The sequence below is a fragment of the Galeopterus variegatus genome, unplaced genomic scaffold, assembly GCF_000696425.1.
Source record: "Galeopterus variegatus unplaced genomic scaffold, G_variegatus-3.0.2 Scaffold75, whole genome shotgun sequence".
NCBI classification, from domain to species: Eukaryota; Metazoa; Chordata; class Mammalia; order Dermoptera; family Cynocephalidae; genus Galeopterus; species Galeopterus variegatus.
Window position 1 is genome coordinate 382,847 of NW_007726186.1, and position 21,394 is coordinate 404,240.

The 21,394-nt window shown below is 44.7% G+C and overlaps 1 protein-coding gene across 1 annotated transcript in view; it reads left to right on the forward strand.

Annotated features, from left to right (window-relative positions):
* Positions 1-21,394, forward strand: part of TTC23 (tetratricopeptide repeat domain 23) — a 93,509-nt gene that overhangs the window by 52,917 nt on the left and 19,198 nt on the right. The window contains exons 7-8 of the mRNA XM_008578537.1: positions 1,839-1,944; positions 15,151-15,278. Of these exons, the coding sequence (XP_008576759.1) occupies positions 1,839-1,944; positions 15,151-15,278 (234 nt within the window). The remainder of the gene's footprint in view (positions 1-1,838; positions 1,945-15,150; positions 15,279-21,394) is intronic.

Consider the following 21,394-nt stretch of genomic DNA (forward strand, 5'->3'; position numbering starts at 1 on the left):
GCTGAAATCACTTATTAAATTCTTTATATTCCATAATAAGAAAAATTGTTGTTTTTTTTTTTTGTCTTTTTGTCTTTTTTCCGTGTCCGGCAACGGATCGCAACCCTCAGTGTTGCCCCCATACCGGACCGGGGACCGGCAACAGGATCGCAAGCCTCGGTGTTGCTCCCGCGCCTCGCTCAGCCAGTGAGCGGGAGCCGGTCTGTATATGGGATCCGAACCCTCGGACGGGAGCGCCGCCGCGCTTCCCAAGCGGCGCACTATCCAGTGCGCCACCGGGCCGGCCCCCAGAAAAATTGTTTTAAAGCAAAGGATATTATTAGCATTCGTGAATAAGAAATTTTGACTATTCCAACACAGCAAAAAAAGTTATTACCAACAATCTTGATTTGGAGTTGTCCCTATCATAAAACATCTAGAGCTCAACAGATTTTAACATGCGACAAATGAGGTGACGGTCTAGAGTTGAAGATTAGGCCTCCCATCCTAATTATAGCCTCAGAAATGCATTCAGCTGGTCATCAGAAGAGCAAGCGCTGCTTGGCCCGGACTAGAATGCTCTACTGGGATGACTTTATCTCCTCTGCCAGCTCCCATGGATGTGTCGTAGCCCCTGGAGGCTGAATCGGGGTGCTCTGGGGAGTGTGTTGGCATCAGTTAGTGATGTCTGTCGCCATGGGTGGGTGGGATGGGAGGGATAGAAGTATGCAGGACATGGTAGAAAAAGCAGAATTTGAAGTCAGAGTATCGAAGTCAGAGTCCCTCATTAGCTGCAAGATATCTTGGGCAAGTTACCCATTCAGTAATCTCAGTATTTTCATAAAATGAGAATGGTAAAAATTGGGAAGAAAATTAAAATTGATATCATAAATAGAAAAGAATTAAAGTATAGTTTAGATCTTAGTTGTTGCTAGTATGTTTTGCCTATCCCAATCTAGCATCTCCCTCCTTTAAACTCATGGTATTTTAGTGTCTCTGTCACTCTTTGGGCAGTTAATTGAGAATTACCTACCATCTCACACTAGTGTATGATGTTACTGTACTTCAGCAGATTTTCTCTTTTTGTACTGCCCACACTTCCTAGCCTGTGCCTCTCCTGTAGCAGACAATCTGTAAGTATCTGTTTATCAGATGAATAAAACTCCAAATGTTGGCAGAGAGATGAGTATTAACTTTATCTTCTTATTTGGAGGGATATATTTTGTATTTTATTTGAAAGAATTATTATTATTTTATGTTCATAGGATCAAGTATTTGGTTTGTTTAAGACTTTTAAATGGACTGTATTTTCAAGGAACTGAGTTGTTTTCTCATCTCCCATGCTTGGGCATCTCCCATGGGTGTTTGCAGAGGTTGCTGGCAAATGGTCTGGTGGGTGTGGCATGAGGGAGGGTCTGTACTTAAGTGGCTGAGGCTGCTGACAGCAGTGGGCAGGTCTCACTTTCTGGGCTGAGCAGTAGGTAGGCAGGCTCGCCCACATCCTTTGCACAGCACTGATGCTTCATTTATCTCCTCACTTCTTGTTATTTCTCCCCCACCCTCACCCCCTCCTTTGCTGACACTGGACTCAAAGGATCATAGACTTTTAAATGATTTATTTAGTGATGGGCCCTGGCCACAGCATCGAGCCATCTGGATTCAGCATCCAGTGTTCTCTGCACTGCTCAATGCTTTTAAAATCTCACTCTCCCAAGAATTGATTGCACTTCTGCATAAATCATTTCTTCCAGCTTGCTGGAAGGTTCCTTGGCTTTCTGCTTATCACTTCAAGGACAGTTCATTTGCTGTTGCTGCTGCAGAGCAAATAAACAACTTGTGTCTTCTTTCTGTGGTGACAGGCACATCTCATCGTGCTGAGTAGAAGCCCCTCTCAAGAGGAGGTCGCAGACTCTGCATGCTTCGTTGCCCGCGCTGCCATTGCTTCTGGGAGGCCCGAGCACCGTGGTAAGCACAAGCCCTCTCTCTTGTCCCACTCACCTCTGGGTGTACACACTTCGGATGGGTAAACGGGTGGGTGGAGTTGTGACGCAGGCCCTGCACAGGGCCTTCATTGTTTATCTGATCAGCTGTGGCCCTGCCACTCTGCTGGTCCACCCAATCCTTCGGCTTCTTTCCCCCTATAGCCTTCCTCTAATCCTTTACTCTTAACTATAACTAATCGTCATCCAAACATAGCTATGAAGAGCCCCAGAGAATCCATGCAGGGCTGACAGAGAAATCTGCTCTGCGTTCAGAGGTGATCTATTTTTAAAGCTTGTTGTGGAGCTACTGTGGCGACAGCACTGGGCTGTTGGCAAGCTGTCTCCAGGCTCTCTCAGGGCTGAGCTTGTACTCGGGATGAACTTACATGGCTTCAGGATCTCAAAAGGAAGTTGCCATTTATGGCTTATATGGTTTTTCTTACCCTGCGTAATAGGTAGAACAGCGAGCTTCTGGAATTTTTTAATCTACCATCCTGGGCTCAGAGCATACAGTGTGCTTCTATTGACAGAAAACACACATTCTGGTGATTTTTTTTTTGGTCAGAATATTCAGAAATGGAGTGTATTAGTCCGTTTTTGTTGCTTATAACAAAGTACACCGAACTGGGTGATTTATAAAGAAAATGAAATTTATTGCTTACAGTTTCTGAGGCTGGTAAGTCCAAAGTCCATCTGGTGGTGGCGACTGTGACCCAGGGGTATCACATTGCAAGATGGTGGAAGCAGAGAGAGCAGAGAGAAAGACAGTCTCTCCTCTTCATTTAAAGCCCTCAGAATCACGCCCTTGACTGCCATTTTTTAATCCATTCACTACTGTATGGTCCTACAATCCAGTCATCTCTTCAAGGCTCCACCTTTCAATTACCATAATAGGATTTCCCACCTTCTTAACAGTCACACTGGGGGCTAAGTTTCTAATACATAAAACTTGGAGATCACAATTCAAGTTCCAGTGAGTTTTGTGGAGACATAATTCAATCCACTACATGGAGTATAACTCATAAAGAAAACCTAGGGATGTATTCCAGGGTATCAGGTAAAAATGATTATGTACTGAGTAAAATGGGCTCCAATGTGCCAGAAAGCATAAAAGCAGTGTCTAGAAGGCTTGGGGTTGGTTCAGGAAGCAGGAAGCAGATTAAGATGAGGAGGACGGCATGTGGGAGAAGATGAAGGGAAATCCTGAATGAGAAGCCTGGTCTGAAAAGATCCAGGGGCCAGGCAGGGAGCACTGGTCCACAGAGGAGCCGACAGAGGGGGTACCAGTGTTCATCCATTGGCCCATCCCACCTTGCAGGTCCCTCATTCTGGCCTCCTAGAGCTGGGAGCACCTTTTCAGATCTGGAGGAACCTGTCTAGAGATGAGAGAAGAGGCAAGTGACCTTTCTGATCCTCCTTCCCTAAAACATTCCACACATAACAATCAGTTTTGCCTTCAAAACCTTCAAAAAGCCAACGTTTTACCAGCTTGTTGGTGCCTGTAATTCCATTAATAAAGAGCTGTCCATTCCACAGCTTATGTTATAAGCATTTATAATAAAATGCTTATAAGGCAAATATGCTTGATAGACACCCCTAAAGTAGTAGGAGTTACAAGTCCAAATGTCTACAGGAGTCAAGTGAGTAATGTGAGTGAAGCAGGCGGTTATTAGGAATCAGTAGCAGCAGCAAGCACAATTCTGAACAGCAGCAAGCTACAGCTGTAGCATAAGGAGACAGGACAGAGTGGTGAGGACTGTGGCACCCTAGAGAAGCCCTTACGTACCCTGCACTTAGCTCCAGCTCACTGCTGCCATGTGGGAGGTAGACTTAGACTGGCAGATCTTCTGATTTTTTAAGAGATGGCAGAAATTTGGATAATGTGCAGTCTCCAATTTTTAACTGATGCTAACTAACTCAAATATGCTTAAGGCTCTGAGTGAGGCAAAACAAGTGTGAGGGCTAAATCCATAACTTCTGACCTTGACAGCAGGAGTGTGGATCAGTGGTTGTCAGGTCCTTCCTGTTTCTCTGAGCATTTGAACCGGTGGAGTCTGGAGGAGGAAGCTCTATTCCTCAGAGAACACCAAACAGGAGGCTATAGCCAAAAGGCCATCTTTTTGCCTCGAGGGACTCTGGTTTCCAGCACCTCACCTAGTGCTCGGTGCACTCACTTGTTGAATGTATGAACTGGGTGGAGACCAGTAGAAATTGTGCCCTAAAATGTTTTTGTCCCATAGCTACAAGTTACGGCACTTTGCTGTGCATGATTTACAGAATCAGAGACAATCCAATCTGAATTATATATTTTTCAAAAAAAATTCCAGTCTGAATATGGCACCGGTATTGGCTGCTCTGTAAATTGAAAATGATAGTAATACCTACTTGATACAAATAACAATGTATGTGAGAATTAAATGACCTCAACAGTAATGATAGCTAATGCTTACATAGGACATACTGACCGTGGTTCTAACCATGCTAGAATTTTTATTTATTAGTTTAGTGACTCAGAGATTTATTAACTCAGAAATCCTCACAACTCTATGTGATAGGTACAATTATCCCCATTTGGGGGATGAAAAATCTGAGGCTCTGAGAGATTAGGTCCTTTTCCCCAAGGGCCATAGCCAGCGAGTGGTGGAGATTTGAAGCCGGGCAGCCATCCCCAGAGACTGTTTCCTCACTTACCCCTCCCCTCCCATGCCCGCCACAGAGTCCATGGAGTTTGAGGCAGACATGGGACACAGGAAGAGCTGAGGAAGCCTGTAGAGAGAAGGGCATGGAGTGCCAGTGGGGAGAGGACGGGCCAGCACCTTGGCGCCACCCTCTGCCCTGTAGCTCTTGTCACTGACAGGCCAGGCTCGGCTTGCCCCCTCACATTAAACAAATGACCTGAAAGTCCAAAAGTTGGTGCAAGGATTGGAAGGTTTATTCAGATTACCGGTACCCAACTAAATGTCTAACAAGCAAACAAACAAAGAGAAAAGAGGAGCAGTGGGGTCCAGTTTATCCTAGTCCCAGTCAGCGGGGCCAACTTGTATCAATTTTTATCAATTACTGACAGTAATTGATAAGAGCAGTTCTCCCCACTGTTGTCCGCATAAAGAAGAAAAGTATCAACTAGATTTAAATCAGAGAAACAAAGCATAGCCAGGAGCCCTCCAGGATGCACCTATACAGAACAGAAGAGGGCTCAGAAAATCAGAAACAAAGCGTAGCCAGGAGCCCTCCAGGGTGCACCTACATACAATCCAACCAATCAGCAGAAGAGGGCTCAGAAAATCAGAGAAAGGTAAAGAGATTTAAGCATTGCCTTGTCAGAATTTAGGCCAGGGACTCCAGGAGAGATCTACCAGCAGCCAAGACATGGGAGCAAAATAGTCCCAGTGGCCACTTGCCTCTTGCAGCTCGAGTCTTCTCTGGTGCCCAAAGCTTTCCAATATTTGCCAGCAATTAAATTAGGCTCTCAGATTCCAACGTCATAGAAATAAACACTGTATCCAGCAGTAAAGCAAGCAATGCTTTATTGAAAGAGGAGACAGACTTATGCATAAGGGGGGGGCAGCTCAGGGCATGTGGTAACCTGCACCCAGAAAGCCCACTTGCCAGTCAGGAGTGAAATATGCGAGAAATGGAAAAGTAAAAGGATAAGAAGACGGCTTCTCCCAGAAGCAGGGAGTTGGGACTGGTGGCTTCACAGATTAAGAAGGGGGGTGGCTTCTGCCTGAGTCCTGGAAGACTGGCTGCCTGAAGCATAGGCTGCAGAGGACTCAGGGACTGGGGACTCAGGGGAATGATAGTAATAACAATGACAACAATGACAATAGCAGCAGCAGTTGAGCACCTCTTGAATGCAGGTGCTGGTGCTTTCACAAACACGCTCATTTGATCCTTTTAAACAACTTGTGGAGGCAGGACCTGACACTTAACAACTAAGCTAACACGGCCAGCTCTTCCTACCAGGAAGTTCCCTCAGTGTAGAGAAACTTCTGTCTCTCTACTCATTGCTCTACCCAAAAAAGGACAAAGCCCCAATCAGTCTGTAGGATGCACCTAGGCAGGCCCTTCCCAGTTTCAGTACTACCAGCCAGAAGACACTTGAAACGCCTATCACCTTGATGCCGTGAGGAAGAAAGTGTACCGAGGCCTTAAAGGCGAACAAATGCTAAGTGAGGAGGTTGGGCAGAGAAGCAGAAGGATAGAAATAGATGCTGAATGTCCAGCAGCAGCATGAAGCCCTAGAACAGGTGCAGAAAGGGGCACACACCTCCACTCCTAAAGCCTCAAACAAATCAGCTAAACATGCAAGTCAAACTAATATAAGCAGGAAGAAACTTCAAACTGTTCCTACTGTGTAAACCTCGTTTGAAAATTGCTGCTCTCAGAATCCTTGTTCCATTGGTGGCAAATGTGGAGAAATGAGCCACCCAGGCCAGTGTGTTGAGATACAGACTCTGTTCCGACTCTTACCCGCAAGTGCCCAAGTGTGGTATGAGCAGAGCAGGTGCAGAATCAGCTTCCCTCCAGAAACAGGAATGAGACAGCTACCACCCAGCCAGGGGCTGTAGTGGGTGCCCTGGCAGACACAGTCCAGCCGTCTTTCATGTCTTCTCTCTGCTGTCCCCATCTCTTTCATGTCCTCTCTCTGCTGTCCCTACCTCTTTCATGTCCTCTTTACTGTACCCACCCACGGCTGAGGTTTCTCCAGGTCTCTGCTGCCTCCAGCAGGGAGAAGTTAAAGGGGGCAATTTGGAACTTATTGTTGTCTAACAACTAAGGGGAGGCCAAAGCCCCCATAGCTCTCACCCACACGGGACTTTGGCCAATTTTGGTCACTTCTAGTCCTGATGCCCTGGGAGCAAATCTGCTTCCAAGCACCAAGGGGAGATCTTAGCTCTGTTCTCCTGTGTTTAAACCAGTACAAAGACTTTTTGGGTTTTCTTTTTGTTTTTTGGAAAAAGAAAAAGAATCTTTAATGAGAAAAAATTTCTCATTTGAGGATTCTCCATAGCCTGCTTCCTGCTTGCTGAATGCCCGTTGAAGTCACTGCCACCTAACAAACAAGATGTCCCTGGCCAAGAAGCAGCATCTCAGGCTCCACGCTCAAGCCAACCCCTCTGCTCTATGTTTTCTCTACATTCCTTATGCAGACAAAACTGCCCTAGGAGTCACGAATGATTGTGACTGCATAAAGATTCCCAATCTGGGCTCTTGGAATGTCACTAACCTGAGTCTGGCCAGCTTCCCAGAGCAGCCATAGACAAACTTGGTATTAACAGCTCTCCCGGCCCTGCTAAGTGTTAAGGGCATTTGCCTTGTGTTTATAACTCTTCTCCTAAAGGATATTAAAATGAAATGGTCCACAGCCAAGTACATTTCAGTATAAACCTTTGAGAGGCAGAGCCCGCTGAGCACAGGCGGCCTTGTTTGGAAGTGGCCCCATCTGGGTGTTCTGCAGGGCCCAGGGACAGCAGATGTTCTGAACGGGTTCTGCCCTGTTGGATCCTGGGGGGCAGGAGCTGGGATCCCTAAGTGGATTCCTATGCTATAATTCCCTGTGCACAAATATGTATATCTCCCCGGCCACCATGGGTCCTAGTCTTTTCCCACATTTTACACAGTAGACTTAAGAAATATGAGTACCTGAAGCTAGGCACTGTATCTCACCCAAGTCTCCTCTTTTTTGCCTTGCACACTCCTCCCTTTTCTCAACTCAGCCTCCTGTGGCCTGCCTTCTCAGCTCACCCCCATGCTGGGCCCTCCCTCATTCCTTGCTCACTCGGATACTGATGCTTCTTGGGCCCTGTGTGTCCCAGAAAGACTGGAAGTTAGGCAGCCCATGATGTATGCACTTACCCAGATCCTCTGGGCTCCTGACAGGTAACGGGGCCACCTGGGAACAGCCATGTCAGGTGTCCTTCCCCTTCCCATGGGCCTCCTTAGCTGCCCCTGCTGCCTCCCTTGCCCCATCTCCAACCTGAGGCCTCCACGGTGGGGTTCCCTCCGGTCCTGCTGGTGGCAAGTAAGAGTGAGCCACCACTGGCCACACTCACCCACCTGCCTCCCGTCACCCTTGTCTGCACCTCTCCACCTTCCTTTCCTCCCCACCCCCCTGCAGCCCTGTGTGCTCTGAGAGAACCTTCCTCAGCCCCTACTCAGGGCCCATTTCTTATTACACAATGCCCAGCCAGCCTGAGCTCGGCCTGCCTCTGAGCTCCCCGAGCAGACGTCACAGGCATCCTTGCCTGCTCAGTGCCCCCCAGAGAGCAGGTGAGAACGTGGAGCAAGAGTACAGTGGAGCAAGGCTGATAGAAGAAAAGGGAAGCCTCTTACTTTGTTCCCACCAGTGTTAGGAGAATCCCCTCTCAGAAACTTCTGGAAGTCACCTTAGAGTCATCACATCTAGAGGATTTGGCTCCAGGGCGTGTCCAGGATCACTCAGGAAGTGATAGGCAAACCAAGGCCTAGAATGGAACCCAGGCGCTGCCTACATAACCATACTGCAGAACCTGAGGGGCGGTGGGTGCCCCATCCTCAGAGGTGCAGGGAGCCGAGAAGCCCCAGAGCACAGGCAGGTGGGGCTTCCGGGGCTGGCAGCCCTTGGGGCCGGTGGAGGAGGAGAAGGGCTGGCCTGTTATCACCCTTAGTCCGTGCTGCTGAACTCTCTTACAGAACCAAAACCTAATCAAGCTTCGCTTACCAGGGCCTTCTCTTCTCCGTGCCTGACAGCAGAGGCCGTGGCTCCTTCATTCCTCTCCAAGGGAGGAGGAAGTGCCCGCACTCTGTCATGGCCACTTTCATTAGCTCAAGTTTTTCACTTTTGTACTGGCTCATAATGTGTGTTCAGAACTTCTCTGGAAAACCTTTCTGAAGCATGACTTGGCTTCAAAGGGATTTTTAAGGCAGCTTGTGAAAAACACATATACTACATGGGGCCGGCCCGGTGGCGCACTGTAGCAGTGCGCCGCTTGGGAGCACGGCGGCGCTCCCGCCGAGGGTTCGGATCCAACATACAGACCGGTTCCCGCTCACTGGCTGAGCGAGGTGCGGGCGCGACGCCGAGGGTTGCGGTCCCGTTGCCGGTCCCGGTCCGGTACGGGCGCGACACTGAGGGTTGCGATCCGTTGCCGGACACGAAAAAAAGACAAAAAAAGAAAAACACATATACTTCAAGCAAGCGATGGAGCCTTAGGTCTGAGGCTGCTGGAAGCCTCACCACTACGTGGGTGGCCCCAAGTGGAATGCTGAGTGTTGGAGAGGTTGGGGTGGGGGCCTGATCAGCTTCCTGGTGGTGAGAACTTTAAGGCAGGCAGGTCCCAATGGTAACCAAGCCCCTCAGCAGGCGCTGTGAGTGCCAGACCCACAGGGGCACTCTGCACGTTTATACCCTTCCACCCTCACCCAGCCTGCTGCCATCTCCTCACTTTATTGATGCAAACCTGCCCCCAGAGATGGCCGTGGACTTTCTCGGATCACAGAGCTCATGAGTCGCAGCTCTGCCACTCCCAGAAGCCGTGTCATAGGCCTCACTCTGTGGCCCTGTGAAAGTGTTCCTCCTGAAGAAGGTCTGCCTGCGGTGAGGAGAGGGCCTGCCCTGGGCTACATATGTCCTCAGGCTTCCCTTGAGGCCTCCACAGGCCAACAGGCAGCCCTGGGCAACAGCCCCCAGAAGGGTCCAAATAGGTTCAATCTGTTTGTTTGCCGGATGCAGGAGCTCCTCTAGGTTAATGCCAGGCTACGATTTGAGACTTTCCATTTTTAAATTTCCTCGGGTCCTTAAAGCCTTTGCAGTTAGTACAAAGACTATTTTCTAAGACTGTTACAAAAGATAATTGTTGTACACGGAGGCCTCCCTCTTAATGAAAGCTGTCCTTACTGTTCCAACTCCTGCCTTAGGACAGCCTCAGGAAAATTAGCCCAGGGTTACTGGAATTTATTTTAATTAAAAGCCTCCTGACTTCCAGCGGGTCACATTGCAGTCCTACATTCCGCTTGCTCTTTGAATGAAACCTTGTTTTCTTTTGCCTGTATATGAACATCTCCATGAAGAGTCCACTAGGGCCTCTGGGCATGACATGGCTCCAAGTCCCCAGATGGAGCTGCCTGCAGAGACATTAAACCATCCTGCCCACTGAGCCGCACTTCCCCCCCCACTGCAACTCACAGACAACATAAACATTGTGTTGGAGTGAAAATGGGAAGAGAGTCATGGCCTTAAAACACCTGTGCCACAAGGGTTCAGATATACAAGCTAAGTCATGCTCCTGTGTTTTAGAAGATGACCTCATGTTCTGCCCAGGCCACCAGCATCAGGTTGCAGAGGATTCTAGAAGCGATTTTTAAAGTTAGGATGGCTGTGTACAGGAGCACCGGAACTTCTGCCTCTTTGTGAACCCACACCCAGCTTCAGGGCACGAGGTCTATGCTGGGAGGTGGCGTCCCATCACAGGGGCTATGACTTCCTGTTCCTCTGGAAATCCTGTTGTCTTGTCCCAGATGGACCTGGGATGCCCATTCCCGGGAGAACAAACTCTGTTTGGTCCAGAAATGACTTCTTTGCTATAGGACTCAATTTACTCTCCCCTCAAAGACTGGTCATGTGATTGTAGTTCACAAAGTTAATTTGGGGGGTCAGAGGGGTGGGGGAACTAAGTCAGGGTCTTACAATAAAGGGCTCTCCTGTGTCTCAGATGAAGACAAAAGTGGTTGCCAATTTATAGACAGGGAGGACACCCACTGCAGGCACTCTAGACCTTCTGTTCTCAAGCTCTAGGCTGTTCTGATATACAGGGGTCCTGACATGAGTTTACAGATGTGTGGGCAGCTTGCATGTGACAACAGCTGTCAGCGAATCTGGCCTCCCTGGCCTTATGCCCCATGACTATAGAGACCTTCCAGTAGTAGAAATGGGGGGAAAAAACCAGGTAACTTTAGAGAAGCCAAGGACTCAGATGGGGAGGAAGGGAAGCAGCAACTGGACGAGGCGGTCTCCGTGTGCTCGCCACGGCACCTGGCTTTCCCACAATGCACATCCTTCCTCCCATCCCCTCTCCTCTCCACGCCCTCTTCCAGAGATTCATATGCGCCAGCAAGCATCCTCTTTGGAAACATGAGTAGGCCTCCCTGAGTCTGAGGTTGTGAGCCATTTGTGCCTGAGTCTGAATAGGCCAGACAGCTTCCTTTCCCTCAGTCTCCGTGAGCTTTGCTGCCCTGAGGGGAAGGACTAGCTGCCCTCAGGCATAGAGGGTCAGCCCAAGAGGGGTGCTTTTGGGGGGACAATTGGTCAGCCTGTGACCACCAGGAGAAGGAATACTGGCAGGTGGGAGAACGTTAGGAGAAAAGGGTTAGAAAGGTGTCAAGTGCAGCTGTGTCCACCCGTGCCTGAGATGGGCTCCTAACCCAGGAGACAGGAGGGAAACCCTGCCCGCCCCTCTGGCCTCCACCTTGTCCTGAGCATGGCAGCACTGCTTCTGCCAAAGTCCAGGGTCTGAACCTCAGTGCCTGGCAGCCCCCACTCCTTCCCACGCCCTTTACATCTGCCGGTCTTCACAGTGAGGGCCCATCTCCAGGGGGACAAGGCTGAGATGCAGAAAGATCTTTACTCTTAAAGAAGACTACATTCTTTGGTTCATCCCCAATTAGCCAGAAAATTGAAATGTCAAGAGTACTCCACTTTGAATATCGTCCTTCACTTTAGACATGGAATGTTCATCTCTGTAATGCTTTTAGAATCAACAATAGAAATGCCACACCATCCCCAGCATTTGCTGTCATCAATTATTAAAGTAGCAAAAGTTAATACTTAGTTCGAGCATTAAATCTGTAATAGTTTCTCCCATGAGTCAACTACGAATAAAAGAGATGTAACATTTTCCATGTGGTAGAATTTTCTCCTACCAAGACAAAAACTTGAGTAATACTCCAGAAATGCATCTGCTGGCCTGGCAGTGGACAGACCCCCCTTGAAAGGGAGGGACAGGGTAATCCTGCTCAATTGACTTCTGTGTTAGCTACAGACCCGGGTCCAGCTGGCCCTGAGACCTCCTGGGGAGGCTGGCAACTGCCTAGAATCCAGAAGGACTGAATCTTGCAGACGAACACAGCTTGTATTCAGACCTAAGTTTTCTTCAGGTTGACTAGATTTGGTAGACATGTTTCCCAAGTGCTTACTTCTATCCTTTCTAAAACAGATCACATGGCATGCACTCGGATCATTTCTCAACACCCAGGATTCTCACTGTGAATTTCAGGGATGTTCTCAAAGCTCTTGAGGCATGCAGGGCTGTTTGTCTGTCAGTGATACCAGATTTGTGTGTCTTTTGACCACTCTGTACATTTCTGCAATGTTTCTGTCCTCTCACCGTTTCTGTCCTCTCTTCTACTTGCTGCTTCCAATGCACCTGCTGTTCAGCCTGCTATGGATGGGGGAAGCCAATAGCCACAATCACCAAAACTGTCCCTAAAATTAAAATAGTTGACATTTACTGAGCACTGACTATATGTCAGGCATGTTGTCAGTTGTTTGTATGTATTTATTTACTCCTTACAACCCTATAAGGGAAGTACTAGTGCAATGGGCCCCTTTTTCAGATGAGGAAACAGGCCAGTGAAGTTAGGCACACAGCTAGAAGGGGACAGAACCAGAAGCTGAGCCCAGGCAGCCTGAACCCAGAGCCTGTCCTCTGCACCGCTCCCTCTGCTACCTCCAAGAACAACCACACTCTGCACGGGATGCTCCAATTCTTGCTCCTTGTGTATGTTCTGGAGAGCTGTGCCTGTAGATCAGGGAGGCCTCTTTGTAAGCACCTGGCATTAACATCACAAAAAGAGAAAATAAATTCAAGGGCCAATTCATCGGAGAAGATATTAAAATAGATAAAACGCTAGCAGCCTAATTGAGAAAACAGGGAGAAAGTACAACATTAGAAATAATAAAGGGGAAATAACCAAGTATAGAGGAAATTTAGAAAAGCAAAAGATAATGTTTTAAACTGCGTTACTCAGTACATAAGAGATTTCCAGGTGGAAATGTCAAGTGTATATGGGTCATAATCTTCCCCACCGACAAACTTTATGTACTTGTCCTGTGTCACCATGAGATCATCTCCAACAAGTGCTTCCATGGGAGTCCCAAGTCTCCTTCAGGAAGAAGTCATCTCATTTTCCTCTACTAGAGCAGGGTTCAGCAAACTTATGGCCCATGGGCCAAATCCAGCTCATCACCTGTTTTCGTAAGGTTTTATTGGAACACAGTCCTGCTCATTCATTTTTGTATTGTCTACAGCTGCTTTCATGCTACAACAGCAGAGTTGAATCACTGTAACAGAGACCACATGACCCACAAAGCCTAAAATATTTAGCATCTGGTTCTTCACAGGATAAGTTTTCAGACCTCTTGCTAGAACCCTATAATTTTTCCAGTTTCAGACTACTTTCTGTATTAATCTCTTGCTTCAGAATTTCCAAGCCAGGTAGGTGGTACAAATTCAGACCTCACACATGAGCATGCCCCATGTATAGTGTCCCCATTTCTTTCAGATGTTCTTCTAACTGTGGCCTCAGAATGGACAGCTTTGAGGCCTCACCTTGGACCAGTGCAACTGTTCTTATCTCCATTTTAGGGATTCCTGGCTGTCTTAGTCTGTTCAGGCTGCTGCAACAAAATGTCAGAGGCTGGTGGCTTATAAACAACAGAAATTTATTTCTCACAGTTCTGGAGGCTGGAAGTCCAAGATCAAAGTTCCAGCAGATTTGGTGTCTGGTGAGGGCCTGCTCCCTGGTTCATAGCCACCTGTCTTTTCACTGTGTGTTCACATGGCTGAAGGGGTGGGGGAGCTCTCTTTTATAAGGACATCAATCTCATTTATGAGGGCTTTATCCTCATGACTTAATCACCCCTGAAATTTCCTACTTCCTAATATCATCACCTTGAGAGTTAGGATTTCAACATATAAATTTGAGAGGGATTCAAACATTCAGACCATAGCACTGGCTATGTTAGTTTTCTTTTGCTCCAAAACAAATTATGGTTGTTTAAAAACCCATTTATTAGCTCACAGGTCTGCAGGTCAGAAGTCTGGCAGGGGAGGGCTGGTTTTGCTGCTCAAACTAAAATCAGGTTGTCAGCCAGCTGCATTCTCATCTGGAGCTTGGGGTCCTTTTCCAAGTTCATTCCTGTTATTAGCAGAATACAGTCCTTACAGCTGTAGGACTGAAGTCCCCATTTTCTTGCTGGCTGTTTCCTGGTGACCTCTCTCAACTCCCACAAGCCACTCTCAGGTACTTGCACTCAGCTGTCCATCTCAGCAACAGAGAATGTCCTCCTCATCAAATCCCTCTCATGCTTCCAATCTCTGTGACTTCTTCTGCCACCAGCCAAAGAAAACTCTCTGCTTTTAAAGGTCATATGTGATTAAGTCAGGCTGAGGGGATAATCTTGCTTTCTTAAAGTCCACTGTGCCATCTGACAAAACCTCATTGTAGGAGTACTATCTTGTCATACTCACAAGTCCCACCCATAACCAATACAGAGGGTATTAATCAATTAATCAGTACACGGGCGTGGATTAGTGAGGTCATCTTAGAATTCCGCTGAGAACACTGGCTTTTTGCACAGAGCTCCATTCCAGATTCCTACCACACTCAGGCCTCAGGCCTCATCTCCGGTCCTGCTCAGGCTCTAAACTATTTTTCTTATATTATAACCAGTATGTTTAAGTGTTTAGAATGGTTGGGGTTTTTTCCCTCAGCAGCATGTCAACCAGATTTTCTAGATTTTTCATGTCGTAGAAATATGTCCCAAGATTGCACTCAAAATTTGTTAAAATAAGTGGACTCTAGGAGTCCTAACGTCAGGGAGGAGTGACCAGAGTTATAGGAAATGTTAATGGTCAGTCAGCTTGAAAACTCACCAGTGTGTTCATGTCTGGGGGATAGTTTCTCCTTTTGCATTAACTTTGCTTTCTAAGAAAGCTAAGATGTATGAAAACTTAGGAAAGTAAACTGCCATATCCCTCTGAGACCCTAATCATTTCAGATAAAACAGGCAGATTAACGAGCAAAGGACAGTCTCTTGTCCAAATACTTATTTTCAAATCGTTCACAACTGCTAAAAGTATATTTATTTTGTTTCCACTTCAAATCTGCAAGCAGTTTTCAAAGTTGTTGTTATGATGGTTTTCTTCAGATGTGGCTGAAAAGTATTTTCAAGAGAGCATGGCTCATCTTAAGGATTCTGAAGGGATGGAAAGAGCCAAATTACTGTCAATTCAAGATGAATTTTGCCATTTTCTACAAATCACTGGACAAAAAGAGGTGAGTTTGGATCACAATTGTCCAGCTATTCACATGGGCAACCCAGTTGATATTCAAAGGACTACTCCCTCATTCTGTAAGCATCCATTAAGCACCTACTATGTGCAAGGCATGTGCCGGTCTCTGGAGAGAAACAGATAAATAATGCCAGGTGGCCACTCTTGGGCAGCTTCCAGAGGCAGCCTACTTGCTCCTAGAAACTGGAAAACTGTTTACGAGAATGTAGATGTCATGTCCACCTACAAAAGAGCCTACAAAGGACAAGAAACCTTGAGAATCCAATGGACATACCTGCAGTTCTGGCTGGGATAGAGTATGGCAGTTATTTATTTATTTTTTATTACTATATTTATCATTATACAAAGTAATCATTTTTTGTGGCCCTTTGCCAATTTCTCACTAACTGACCTCTTCTTCCCACCTCTGGTGGCCTCAGTTCCATTCTCTCCCTTTGAAAGTTCAACAAATTATAGTTGGTTGGTGTATCTTTCTTTCTTTTTTTGTTTATTTTGGTTTGATTTTTGTTTTTTTAACTCCCACTTATGAGTGAGGACATGTGGTATTTCTCTCTCTGTGCCTGGCTTATTTCACTTAATTTTCTCTAATTTCATCCATATTGCTATGAATGGCAGAATTTCATCTTTTTTATGGCTGAGTAGTATTCCATTGTGTAATATACCACCTTTTCCTTATCCAGTCATCTGTCGATGGACACTTAGGTTGGATCCATATCTCGGCTATTGTAAATATTGTATACAGATAAACATGGGAGTGTGGGTATTCCTTTGACATGATGACTTCCATTCCTGTGGGTATATATCCAGCCAAGGGATTGCTGGATCACATGACAGTTCTATCTGTAGTTGTTTGAGGAACCTCCATACTGTTTTCCATAATGGCTGCACTAATTTACAGTCCCACCAACAGTATAGGGGGGTTCTCCTTTCTCTAATCCTCACCAGCATTTGTTGTTCTCTCTCTTTTTGATAATGGCCAATCTAACTGGCATGAGATGATATCTCAGTGTGGTTTTTATTTGCATTTCCCTGATGCTTAGTGATGTTGAACATTTTTTTCATGTTTCTGTTGGCCATTTCTATACTTACTTTGAGAAATGCCTATTCAGCTTCTTTGCCCATTTTTTAATCAGGTTACTTATTTTACTTAACAGTTGTTTGAGTTCCTTGTATATTCTGGATATTAATCCCTTGTCAGATGCATAGTTTGTGAATATTTTCTCCCATTCTGTAGGATGTCTTTTTTCTGTGTTAACTGTTTCTTTTGAGGTGCAGAAGCTTTTTGGTTTGATATAATCCCATTTGTTTATTTTTCCTTTTGTTACCTATGCTTTGGGTGTCTTGTTCATAATGTCTTTGCCCAGCCCTACTTCCTGAAGTGTTTCCTCTGTTTTCTTTTAGTGGTTTTATAGGTTTGGGTCTTATATGTAAGTCTTTAATCCATTTTGAGTTGATTTTGATATTTTGGTATATGGTGAGAGGTACAGGTCTAGTTTCATTCTTATACATATGGATGTACAGTTTTCTCAGCACCACTTATTGAAGAGTCAGTCTTCTTCCCAATGTATGCTACTGTTACCCTTCTCTAATATCAGCTGGCTGTAAGTATGTGGGTTGATTTCTGGGTTCTCTATTCTGTTCCATTGGTCTGTGTCTGTTTTTATGCTGGTATCATGCTGTTTTGGTTACTATAGTTTTGTAGTATAATTTGAAGTCAGATAGTGTAATGCCTCCAGCTTTATTATTTTTTTTACTCAGGATTGCTTTAGGTATTCAGAGTCTTGTTTTTCCATATTAATGTTATGATTGTTTTTTCTATTTCTGTGAAGAATGTCATTGGTATTTTGATGGGGGTTGCACTAAATCTGTAGATTATTTTGGGTAGTATGTACATTGTGACAATGTTAATTCTTCCAATCTAGGAGCATGGAATGTCTTTCCATATTTTTGTGTCCTCTTTAATTTTTTTCAGAAGTGATTTGTAGTTCTTATTGTAGACATCTTTCACCTCCTTGGTTAAATTATCTCTAGGTATTTTATTTTTATTTTTGGGTGACTGTTGTAAGTGGGCTTACTTTCTTGATTTCTTTTTGTTCTAGTTTGTTATTGGAGTATAAAATGCTACTTATTTTTGCATGTTGATTTTGTTTTTTTTTTGGTTTTTTTTTGTTTTTTTCCTTTTTGTCTTTTTTACTGACCGGTAACGGGATTGCAACCCTTGGTGTCGAGCCCGTACCGGGGACCGGCAGCGGGATCACAACCCTCGGTGTTGCGCCCGCACCACACTCAGCCAGTGAGCGGGAACCAGTCTCCACATGCGATCCGAACCCTTGGCGGGAGCGCCACCGCGCTCCAAAGCAGCGCACTCTCCAGTGCGCCACCGGGCCGGCCCTGCATGTTGATTTTGTAATATGCAACTTTACTGAAATCATTTATCAGCTCTAAGAGTTTCTTTGTAGAGTCTTTAGGTTTTTCATTATATAGGATCATGTCATCTGCAAACAGGGACAGTTTGACTTCATCTTTTCCAATCTGTATATTCTGGATATTAAGGATGCCCTTTGTTTCTTTGTCTTGCCTGATTCGTCTGGCTAGTACTAATATACTATGTTAAAAAGGAGTAGTGAGAGTGGGCATCCTTGTCTTGTTCCTGTTCTTCAGGGAAAAGTTTTCAGCTTTACCCCATTCAAGATGATATTGTCGATAGGTTTTTCATATACGGCTTTTTGTTTTGTTGAGATACTTTCCTTCTATCCTTCATTTGCTGAGAATCTTTATCACAAAGGGCTGTTGAATTTTGTCAGATGCTTTTTCTGTGTCTATTGAGATAGTCATATGGTTTTTGTCCTTGATTTTGTTGATGTGGTGTGTCACATTTATTGACTTGTGTATGTTGAACTATCCTTGCATCCCTGGGATGAATCCCACTTGATCATTGTTTTAGTCAGTTTTGTGTTGCTATAACAGAAATACCTGAGACTGGGTAATTTATAAGGGAAAGAGGTTTATCTGGCTTACGATTCTGGGACAGCTGTATCTGGCATGGGCCTCGGGCTGCTTCTATTCATGACAGAAAGTGGCAGACAGCCAGCAGGTACAAGCAGATCACATGGTGAGAGGAAGCAAGAGAGAGGAGAGAGGAGGTACCAGGGTTCTTTAAACAATCAGCTCTTGTGGGAACTAGTAGAGCAAGAACTCATTCACTACCCCTCTTCCCCAAGGGAGAGCATTAATCCATTCATGAAGGATCTGCCCCCATGACTCAATCAGTTTCCAACACCGCCACATTGGAGATCAAATTTCCACATGAGTTTTGGAGGGGACAACACATCCAAACTCCATCAATCATGGTGTATAATTTTTTGATGTGTCGCTGTATTCTGATTGCTAATATTTTGTTGAGGATTTTTGTGTCTATGTTCATCAAAGATATTGGCCTTCAGTTTTCTTTTTTTGTTGTATCTTTGTCTGGTTTTGGTATCAGGGTGATGTTGGCTTCATAAAATGAGTTTGGGAGAATGGCCTCTGTTTCAATTTTTTTAAATAGTTTGAAGAGAATTGGTATTAATTTCTCTTTAAAGGTTTGGTAGAACTCAGCAGTAAAGTCATCCAGTCCTGGACTTTTCTTTGTTGGGAGATTGCTAATTATTGCTTCAAACTTGCTGCTTGTTATTGGTCTTTTCATGTTTTCTATGTGTTCTTAGTTCAGTCTTGGTAGTTTTTGTGTGTCCAGAAATTTATCCATTTCCTCCAGGTTTTCAAATTTGTTGGCATATAGTGGTTTGTAATAGTCTCCAATGATTCTATGTACTTCTGTGGTATTGGTTGCAATCTCTCCTTTTTCATTTCTGACTTTTGTTGTTTGGGTCTTTCCTTTTCTGTTTTTAGATAGTCTAGGTTATGGCTTGCTATTTTGTTTATCTTCTCAACAAACCAACTTTTTGTTTCATTGATCTTTTTTTATCATTTTTGGGGCCTCTAATTCATTTAATTTTGCTCTGATCTTAATTGTTTTTTTTTCTTCTAATTCGAGGATTGAATTGTTCTTGTCGTTTAGTTCTTTGAGGTGTAACTTTAGGTTGTTTATTTGAAATCTTTCTGTTCTTTTGATATAGGCGTTTATTGCAATAAACTTCCCTCTTAGTACTACTTTTGCAGTATCCCACAGGTTTTGGTATGATGTGTCTTTATTTTCATTAGTTTCTAGAATTTAGAAATTTCTAGTTTCTAGAAATTTTTTGGTTTCCTTTTTAATTTCTTCTTGGTCCCATAGGTCATTCAGGAGCATGTTGTTTAATATCCATGTGTTTGCATAGTTCCTAAAGTTTTGCTTGTTATTGATTTCTAGTTTCAATCTGTTGTGGTATGAAAAGGTACTTGAAACAATTTCCATTTTTTAAAATTTGTTGAGACTCGATTTGTGCCCTAACATGTAGTCTATCCTGGAGAATGTTCCATGTGCTGATGAGAAGAATGTATATTCTGAAGTTGTGTGAAACATTCTGTAGATATCTGCCAGGTCCAATTGGCTTAAAGTATAGTTTAAATCCTGTGTTTCTCTGTTGATTTGTTGCCTGGATGTTCCGTTCAGTGCTGAGAGAGAGGTGTCCAGGTCCCCTACAATTATCATATTGGGTGCATATATGTTTCTGATCTTTGTGTCTTCTTGCTGGATCAATCCCCTTTATCATTCTATAGTGACCTTCTTTGTATCTTTTTATGGTTTTTGGTTTAAAGTCTATTTTATCTGATATAAGAATAGTTACGTCTTCTCATTTTTGGTTTCCACTTGCATGGCACAGCTTTTTCTATCCGTTTACTATTTGTGTGCATATTTACAGGTGAGATGAGTCTCTCGAAGACAGCATATAGTTGGGTCTAGCTTTTTAATCCAATCAGTCAGTCTGTGTCATCTGAGTAGAGAGTTTAGTCCATTTACATTTAGGGTTGTTATTGACAGATACTGTCTTACTCCTGGCATTTTATCAAGTTTTGTTTGGCTGTTTTAAATATCTTTTGTTCCTTTCTTCCCCTTTTATTGTTTGTTTTTGATGTTTGCTGGTTTTTTGAGGTGGTTTGGTTTACTTTCTTTCTCTTTCTCATTTGCATTTTTGTTCTACCAGTGGGTTTTGTTCTTTCTTGTGTATTCATGGTAGTGATTATTGTTTTCAGATTCCAGATGCGGGAGTTCCTTGAGAATTTCTTTCAGGGCTGGTTGTGTGGTGGTGAACTCTCTCGATTTTTGTTTGTCTGGGAAATACACTATTTCTCCCTCATTTCTGAAGGGTAGCCTTGCCAGGTATAGTATTCTTGGCTGGCAGTTTGGATTTTTTGTTTTGTTTGTTTGTTTGTTTTTGTTTGTTTGTTTTCCTTTTTGTCTATTTTTTCGTGACCGGCAACGGATCACAACCCTCAGTGTCGCGCCCGTACCAGACCGGGACCAGCAACGGGATCGCAACCCTCGGTGTTGCGCCCGCACCTCGCTCAGCCAGTGAGCGGCCGGTCTGTATGTGGGATCCAAACCCTCGGCAGGAGCGCCACCACACTCCCAAGCGGTGCACTGTAGCAGTGCGCCACCAGGCCGGCCCTGTGGCAGTTTGGTTTTGGTTTTGGTTGGTTTTTTTAGGATTTTAAATATATCATCCCATTTTCTTCTGACCTGTAGAGTTTCTGTTGAGAAGTCTGCTGTTAGTCTGGTGGGGGCTCCCTTATTAATGACTTGATGCTTTTCTCTTGCTGCTTTTAGGATTTTCTCTTTGTCTTTGAGCTTTGCTTGTTTGAATATAATGTTTCTTGGTGAGGATCTTTTTGGATTGAATCTGTTTGGGTATATATGAGCCTCCTAGATCTGAAGGCCCATGGATTTCCCTATACCTGGGAAGTTTTCCATTATTATTTCATTGAATAGGTTTTCAATGCCTTTTCCTTTCTTCTCACCTTCTGGAACACCTATGATTCAGATGTTTGTGCACTTAAGGTTGTCTGTTAGCTCCTTAGATATTCTTCATTTTTTTAAATTTTTTTTTCCTTTTTTTTTTTTTTTTTGTTTGTGTGTGTGTGTGTCTGGGTTATTTTGTAAAGACTATCTTCAAGATCAAA